The sequence below is a fragment of the Octodon degus genome, unplaced genomic scaffold (genome assembly GCF_000260255.1).
Source record: "Octodon degus isolate 3935 unplaced genomic scaffold, OctDeg1.0 scaffold00013, whole genome shotgun sequence".
Taxonomy (NCBI): domain Eukaryota; kingdom Metazoa; phylum Chordata; class Mammalia; order Rodentia; family Octodontidae; genus Octodon; species Octodon degus.
This window is the reverse complement of record NW_004524589.1, coordinates 20,501,579-20,510,822: the sequence shown is the minus strand read 5'-3', so window position 1 is coordinate 20,510,822 and position 9,244 is coordinate 20,501,579. Positions and strand designations below refer to the sequence as shown.

General features: G+C 32.5%; 1 protein-coding gene across 1 annotated transcript in view; it reads right to left on the bottom strand.

Moving 5' to 3' along the window:
• The window catches only part of Mycbp2 (MYC binding protein 2, E3 ubiquitin protein ligase), a 328,854-nt gene that overhangs the window by 189,672 nt on the left and 129,938 nt on the right, over positions 1-9,244 (bottom strand). The window contains 3 exon segments of the mRNA XM_023709607.1: positions 1,126-1,207; positions 2,474-2,593; positions 7,756-7,863. Of these exon segments, the coding sequence (XP_023565375.1) occupies positions 1,126-1,207; positions 2,474-2,593; positions 7,756-7,863 (310 nt within the window).

Genomic DNA, 9,244 nt, shown 5'->3' with positions numbered 1-9,244 from the left:
TATCTCATTGCTTTGTACCTTTCCCAGTTCACATGACACCCAAAATAATTCTGGACAAATAACAGTAAATAGTAATGATGATGAAAATAAACCACCTCATGTCTGACATCAAGCTGCCAAGTCCTTCACACAGATGAACTATGGAATCAGATTATGTTATACAAATGGTGGCAATGTATCACTGTCATAGCAATGGGATGAGTTCAAGACAAAACCTGAAGCTTTATCTATTATCTACATGACACTGGAAATATAAATGAGAGAGCATAGCATACTTTTGATTCTAAAAAAGATGGAATTATGTACTCTGTCTACAAAGGAAAATAAGGAAGTCTGAAGAGTCAAAAAGAAAGTTTTCACACAAACTATACTGTGTAGTCAAGTGTGACCTAAGCACCTACATCTCTCCAGATCTGCAAAATACACCTAGTTTCCACAGACATAAAAATTAGGTTGACTTCAAGAAAACCTACTACAGGGAGAAGAGCTGACTAAGTGCCGCAGGTACCATCTCTTTGGCTTTATACAGTCTTTTTTTCCCATGCATCCTACCATCCTGTAATTGAGCACAACGAACATGTAACTACAGGCCTTTGCCTGCCTGGTATGACTCTTTGAAAGGCAACTCTGGTTTGGGAACATCTCACTGGCCTGGTTCAAATGCTTACAAAGGTGCACTGCAACCTAGACTTTTCCTACTCAAACCTTCCTTCCCTCCCTCTTTGCATAGTCAGCCCTGCATCATGTCTCTTTTTATGTCTGCTCTAGACTCACTGCTAATCTTTTAAAAATGCAGTTTGGGGATATTTTATGTTTTCTCTATTGCTATGCCTAGCTTTTAAAAAGACAGTAATTGTTAAGAGCATGGTTGGACTTTGTGATAACTGTACTCATATTTAAAATGCAAAAAGTGTGAATCAGCTTCTTAAAACTACAAAATCACCTACCCCACAAAGGTGCTGCATCACAAAATCAAGGACCACCAAGAATTCTCAGGACAGAGATTGCAAAACAGTAACATAAATACTATTTTGATTTTAGAAATAGGGATTTAAGAAGAAAGATGGAAAGGAAAAAGATGGGGCAGGTTTAAGAATCCAGTATCTTCAAACAAAAAGTGAGTACCTGGAATTGACATCTCCATGTCCCAGCTGTCCATGCTGCCCATATCCGAAAGTATAGACATCTCCATTTTCCATTAAAACCACTGAAACCAGAATAAACAGCTTTTATTTTTTCCTGTATAATTTTATATTTCTATCACACCTATTCTGAAAGCACTGTGATTCCCACTGCTTAATCTTAGTCATTAAAAATAGGTAAAAGAAGCTAAAATGAATTTCCGTTTAACAACAAGTCAATATAATACTAGCTCTGCAAACTACCTTTGTAGGCCATAAAAATGCATTCTTACACATTCCATTTAATAACATTAACAAAACAAATTGATTCTTGTCAACTGTAGAGTCTTAAAAGTGAATAAGTACATGTTAAATACTATTCTCTAATATCTAGAATAAGTACAGGCAGTTGGTTGGTTGGAACTCTACACAATTATGAATTGAAACAGTGTACACAAGGGCCGGCCAAATAGTTCAGCGGATTGAAGTGCCTGCAAGCAGGTGCAGGGGCCAGGATTTTGATCCAAGGGCCTGTCGTGCTGGCCCTGCTCCTGGGGCATGCTGAGAGAGCAATTGAGACTGGGCTTGGTGGCAGCAGGACTGTAATCCCACCTCTTGGGTGGCTGTAAACAGGCGGAGGATCACTAAGAGCCCATTCTAGGAGTGAGACCCTGAACACCCTTCCCTAAAAATACAAAAAAAAAAAAAAAAAAGCAAAGAAAAAAAGAAATAATGTACACAGTATCTTTAATGTGTAGCAATACTACACAGGAAAATAAATCCATATTGAAGAAAATTAACATTTTTTTAATCTTTATAAAGGTTGAATAGTACAACCTAAATTTTTTAACCCCAATGTTAACAATTTACTAACTGTACATTTGAAGATAAGAAAGAAACTTGGTGACATATATTTCTCATTAAAATTTTTAAAAAGGACCATGCCATAAAACCCACAGCATTTTAAAGCTGAAAGGGATGTCAGACTTTATCCCATTTTGGGTAATTTCTTAAATTATAAAATAAGTGCATTAGAAGACAGACTGCAAGTAAGATTTTTTGACAAGTGCAGTAACTGTTCCATAAGACCATAGGTTTTTGGGAGATTTTTGTTCTGGGAACCGAACTCAGGATGTTGTGCTTATCAAGCAGGCATTGTGCCAGAGCTATAACCCTAGCCCGTACTGCAGTTTTTAAAACAGATACTAAAATAAATAGGAAGCTCTTAGATTTGAGAGATTATTAATCAACACATGCAGTAAACAGGCTATATTCATTAAAACTAAACAAGTAAGACATTTATTCAGCACAATTGTAAAAATGCAGTTATACCCTAAAGTTCCAGCTGCTACCTGAATGGTGAAATCCACAGCTGACTTGTACTGCTCGGAGCTCACAATCAAATTGTACAGAGCCTGGAGGATATGTTGTGATTTTGCTTGCATCCTTTTCTCCTCTTTCTCCACTTCCATCTGTAAGTGTTACAATTTACAATTAAGCCATTATTCATCTTCAGAACAGAATTTCAATCAATTTACTAAGGGAATATAAGAGAAAAATGGTTAAAAGAAGTAAGCAAAGAAGAATCTGCAGCTGTTAGGAGTGATAGACCAAGAATCTACCTGCAAAGAAGCAAATTTGAAAAGCTATACTGTATATGTCTGCAATATTGTTAAATCAATAAAAACAGAGGCAAGATATGGTTAGGGATAAAATCTATTTAGCTAATCAGTTAAGTAATGAAAGTGGATATTTAAGTTATAGAAACAAAAAACTAAGGTAAAGTAAGTTTATATGGGAAAATTTGATTTGCATAAAAATAACTGCATGCAAAGCATTTAATTACTATTGTACTTAGTGATATTGTTAGTACTTTCCACTTTTAAAAAATTTCTAGTTGCTTCAAATGTCAATTAGATGTCCAAAACAGATCTCAGAAAAGCTACACTGTGCACCAACATGGTAAACTCAACTGAACTTAAAAAATGTATAAAGACCCAATGGACAAAGATTTCAATATATCTTAGTTTAATGGTCTACTCTCATTCATCTCTTCTGTAGCCTTTTACCTCATAGCCATTCTACGCCCCTGTCCTTATCCCCACTATGCTTTTTTTTTTTTTTTTTTTTTCTGTTGCAGGGTTTCACTATGCAGCTCGGAATCATGGTGATCCTCCTGCTTTCAACCTCCCCAGCACTGGGATGTGCCACTACGCCTGGACTCCTGCTGGCTCAACCCACCCTGGAGAAGGGGCTAGCACAGCATGTGGTGACGGGTTTCAAGCCAAAGTCACTGTGCTTGCCCTTGACTAAGCTTGCCTGAGTAGGTGCTTTAGTCCTCTGAGCTATCACACTGGCCCACTACGCCTTCCTTTCATTCCTTTTTCTAGTCGGTCTTTTTATTATTCCTGAATTAAACTTGCTTTAAGCCACCACTGTTTTCTATATCTGACTTTGAATCTTCTCACATTCTAACCAAAGTTTCAAAATCACATTCCAGAATATAAAAGCTGTACTTTGGAATGTGTAAAGGGAAGAGACTATTTCTTTTTTGTAATCAAAAACTATACAATACAGCACTAAAATATGACATCTATGTTATCAAGATTCAAATTCCTTGCACACAGTATGAAAATCTGAAAGGAATTTAAAAAGATCAAGTATTCTAAAGCACTGTCCTGTAATAGTACACCTCCAAGCAAGTATATGTAACATGCAGGTACACATATGAATCTATAGAAACACACAATTTTGTTTTTATTGCCTATTTTAGAGTGCTAAATAGAGTAATACCAAATCACATTATCTTTTTATTTTTTAAATCTAGCTTTAAGATGTCATTTAAAGGAATCAAATGTCAAAGTAAAATAAATGTGACCCAAACTATGATTTCCTTTGTTCTAACTAAATGACTAGAGTCTCTCTGTAGTTCATCAATTTTAAATTCTACAATATTAGGACAGTAAAACCTCACTAATTCGGAATAACAATGAGTAGGTCCATGTGACTTACTGTAAAAGTATTAACCACAGAACATTTGAGTAAAACTTCAGTTTTGTTACCTTCAAGAAGATTACAGATTAAACTACATGCTACAATAAATAAAATGTGTTCACCTACATTATATTTTAAAATAGGCTAACATTACATTAAAATGTATCATAAATATAAAAGTCCTTTAACATACAAGAATTAACTGCTGGACCCAGAGGTTGAAGGCACGTTGAAGGAATCCTTCATTTCTTGAGCCCTTGGTTTGAAAAGCTAGTGATTTTAGACAGGTTTCCCCTTAAAAGTATGACCCTGAAAATTCAGAGGAAGAAATTAACTTTGATTTTTTTTTAAATCAAAATGATCACAAATACTGCAGCTGAAGTATCATAAATTCTGAATTAGTGAGAGGTTTTACTATAATAGGATAAAAATATAACTCATCTTCTGCTAAATAGTCTAATGTGAGTTTGTCAAGTTTGAAAAATGGAAGGTATAAAAAATTTTTTAAAAATCATTTGGCTTCACCCCAAATGAAATAGTTTTAGTTCAAAGCCTACTTGTCTTGGAAAGACAGTAGAATGGTTAAATACACAAAGGACTTACACAAAAAGAATACACATCTTCCAAAGATGTTTACATAAGATACCATATGTTAAAAAAAGATAATTTTCTCTGAGTTAGCAAAAATATTTAATTAAAACAAAATCTGAATTAGCATAAAAAAGTTATGTTCATATTACTTTGCCAGATTAAATTAATTTACACATTTCAGGTATTTCACTTTATACAAATGTTAGATATTTGGTTAGAAGCTCTTACCTTTGATATTAGCATTTTATCCCCTCCCTTGAGTTGGGAACTAAATATAGATACATATCCCAAAAAAAGACATAGATCAGGAAAGGAAGATTTTCTTTTTAAAGCCCAGTAAGTTACTGAATAAAACCATAATGACTATAACAGTAGTAGATATTAGAGATCAAACTTCTATTAGTAAAATTTTGTTTGAAGTTTATCTAAACTGTATCTCTATAAAAACAATGTTTCAACTATTAATGATAAAAATACTACAAAAGACAGTGATCAGGTTCTTAATTATTCACAGCAAATTTAGAACTTCCAATATAGGTATGTATATATACATGTGGTATGTGGTATAAGAAAAATCACATTTAGATGTTCCTAGATTTATTTTTATACTGAAGTGTTTCTTTGTAACGCAATGAGTGGCTGAAACAAATATTAATACTGGGATCTTTTTGAAATATAATTTAAGATCACATTTTAGAATAGCTTGCTATGTGTTATACAGAATTCTACTTATTGATTCAGCCTTATGTACTCTACTTTGCCTCTTGTCAAAACTTGCTCTTCTATGAAACTTTCTCTGAATTCTTTCCAGTCAGAAGTTCTCCAACTTTTCATCTTAGAAATCACTCTTCTCAATGAAATGAATAACATTTTGGTCATTCTTATAAGACCATGCTACAGTGTACTAGCCATTGTTATTATATTATGATAAAATTTTGTTTTTATATAATTTTTATATTTTAATATTTACTTATATTACATTAAAATGAAAAAAATTAAAAAAAGAAATCACTCTAACAATAAATCCAGTTTTTACCCCCCATAAAAGTTATAATCTGGGCTGGGGAGATAGCTCGGTAGAATAAGCCCTTGCCTGGCAAGTACAAGGTCCTGAGTTCAATCCCCGGTACCACAAAAAAAAGGTTATAGTTGGAAAATTTTAACTACTATCACTTTACAAATCATACCAACAATATAATCAAGACAATAAAAGGGGATATTATAAGACTATGAAAATAACAAGAGCAGTGAAGGGAGAAATGAATAAATGCCAAGATAGTAAATGTAAAGGGTTAGAGTATGGATAGGAATTAGTGAATGGTAATTAATACTCTATGTAAATTGAGCACCTTTTGGTGTCATTTACATATATGCATTTTCAAAACAGAGATGAAACTATCTAACTTTATAAAACCAGAAAAAATGTGCTCACATTGGCAGCTGATATATTAAAATTAGAAAATAAAAATAAAAACTTCAGTACTGTGAGACTATTAAGTAGGTCCTTCCAAAGAGGTTGCTCCATTGATAGTCAGCAAAGAGTAATCCTGAGTCAGACAAAATTGATATAAACCTATCACTTAACAGTTTCTATAGCTAATAATTACAAGACTGGAAAAAGTCTGCTTTAAATTTATAATTTTGGTTTTCATTTACCATTACATTAAAAAAAGATGTTTGTCCATAGGACACAAGTATTTTAAACTTTCATGAAATGTGACTATTTAATCTCAGGTACAAATTAGAAAAATTTCACTTTCATATAAGTGAGGGGAAAACATACTGAGAAAATCTGTTCTAATAGTAGCATAAGTGATCAAAGAATCTGGCAATAACAACAATTTACATAATACACTACAAATATTGTTTTAGATTTAAATATTTATGATATTGTTAGAGCACATTAGTGGAAATAAAGCAATCATAAATCTTACTGTGGCTAGATATAAAACATTCTGTTTTTATTTCTGCAAAATATAAGCTTTATATTCTATTTGTGTTTTCACTAAAAACAGAAATTTGTTGTTTCTGCTGAGTGGCAACCCAACAGACTGAGGAAAGACAATAAAATTGATTATATATTGCACATGAAAGGTTCTTGAAATCAATTGTTAAGCTTTGAAGCAAAGGAGAATATAAGACACAAACATCATAATTAATGTACATATACGCAGCATATATGTTTTTAAAATGTTCTACTCTAATTTTCAGGGGTTGTTTTAGGCATTTAAGAAAACAGCACCTGCAAATTAGAAGAGCCAGTGAAGCATCCCTAGTTCACATACCAAGATTTAAAGCTCAGACATAAATTTAAAAATTCTCTATTGAATTTTTCTGGATATTAGAATTTGTGGCCTATAACAAAAATAAGCATAACTTAGGAATATCTGACATTAACCCAGAATTCAGATTTTAAAAAAATTAATGAATATTAACCCAGAACTCAGATCTCAGAAAATAATAGAAATGAATTCACAGTCTCTCACAGACTTGGTTGGACCTCTGACAGACTCAAAGGACTGGCAGGTCTACGTGACTCACCCTTTGCTTACATCTATCCCTACTTAATCCTTGAATATCAAATATCTGTGTATTCATTTGTATTCTAAACCTTAATATTATAACAGTAGAAAATGCAATGGCAGGAATCTTTTTATGAACTGCATTTAGTAAGTTTATTTATTCTAATACATAAACAGTATTCAAAAACAGGAATTGTAAAATGCTAGATCACAGTCATTTAAGAACAGATAATAAAGGAAAAAAAAGAAAAATTAATGATATATTCCCTTTTCTCTTCATAAGATGTGAAAAGAAATGAAAAAGGTATATTGTAAAATGTCTTATTAAAAGTTAACAACCAAAAGAAATGAGAAGCATGATAGTCACTGACAAATTGTCACTTTCAGCATGTTCTTTCTCCTCAGGCTACATAACGATAGAAGCAAAGTAGAAGAATCAGGTTTATGCATTTTCCCAGAGACAAAATTCAGACAGAGGGAGGAAACTGGGAGAGTATCCCACCTAGTTGATAAGGAAGACCAAATACCTTTGTGCTTGTCCCGTTTATGCTTTAGCTGTGCTGGATGGGATCTGAGTCTGGCTAGAGCCTGTTCTCGGTTGTTCATAAAAATAGGACCAGCAAATACAAGGGGGCCTGAGGAGAAACATTTTGTATGTGCATAGAAAAGCTCACAAAATGAAAACACTATAATGAACAAAAATAATTAACTAAAATGCATGAATTTTATTCTCAACTGTTTCGGATATTATATCTTTCTTCCAATATCCCCAGTTCCACCCCTTGCCTCTCACCATAACCTAGTTACCCTTCCACACAAAAGTCAGTATCTTAAATACAGTTGATAAAGTATAAGTCCCACCTTTTATACTTATAAAATTATTAGGTAGTTATATTCTCCAACAGATAAGATGTTCTAATAAAGTAAATCAAGTTACCTCAGAAATATTTCCAGTACTACATATTAAAACTTAGTAAACCACATATTCAGTGAAAACAAGTATTTTATGAAAACCCAGTGATTAATTTGAAAATTATTCAGGAAGTAACAAAATCTTGTTACAAAAATTAATCTTGCTACAAAACTAACGTAAAAATGTTACTAATTTCCCACATATTGTGAAAGATCAACAACCACATATTGTTGATCTATCACAGATGATCAACAATAAAACCAAAAGATTTCCATGGTGTGAATCTCTGTCTCTCTCTCTGTCTGTCTCTCTCTGTCTCTCTTTCTGTCTCTCTCTCTCATACACACAGAAAGAGAGACAGAGAGAGACAGAGAGAGACAGAGAGAGAGAGAGAGAGAAAGAGAGAGAGAAAGAGAGAGACAGAGACAGAGACAGAGAGACAGAGAGACAACAAGAATAACCTTAGCTTTACAACCAAGTAACATTTTAGGGACATTAACCATTTTTTATTTCTTTCTTTAGTAAAATGTACATATAATACAAAAAAAAGATACACCGTCACAGATTACAGTTATGCCTTAAGTTTTCAGTTTTTCTCTTATAGAACAATTTCCTTGAATTTTAGCAGCTTCAAAAATACCTTCAAGTTTCAAAGCATTCTAAATGTGACAGTACCCATATTTGAAAAGAAAGTTTTGAAAGTATCTGAATATCTAATACTTTTAATAAATCATGTTTGTTTTTATGATTCTCTACTGATTTCCTTTTTAACTGCTTTTTCTAATGATTGCAAACATAAAGTATTGTCCTGTAAAAAAAATTAACAAACAGAAGATTAAATACAAAGTATCTTGTATTAAGCATAAAAAATTATACATGAAATGTATTTCATTTCTATATTCAAAAACACAACTAGCACTAATCCAATGAAAAAACACAGATAAAAACACACTGCTGTAATGTTAGCAAAATTAAACATTATTTTCCAGTATTATAGTACCAATCATTTTCAAGCTACAGTTAAATAAATTAAGCTGTTTCTGAAAGAAAATAAAGTTGCTCAAATATGAGTAAAATGTTTTATTTTTTTCTAGATACAATAT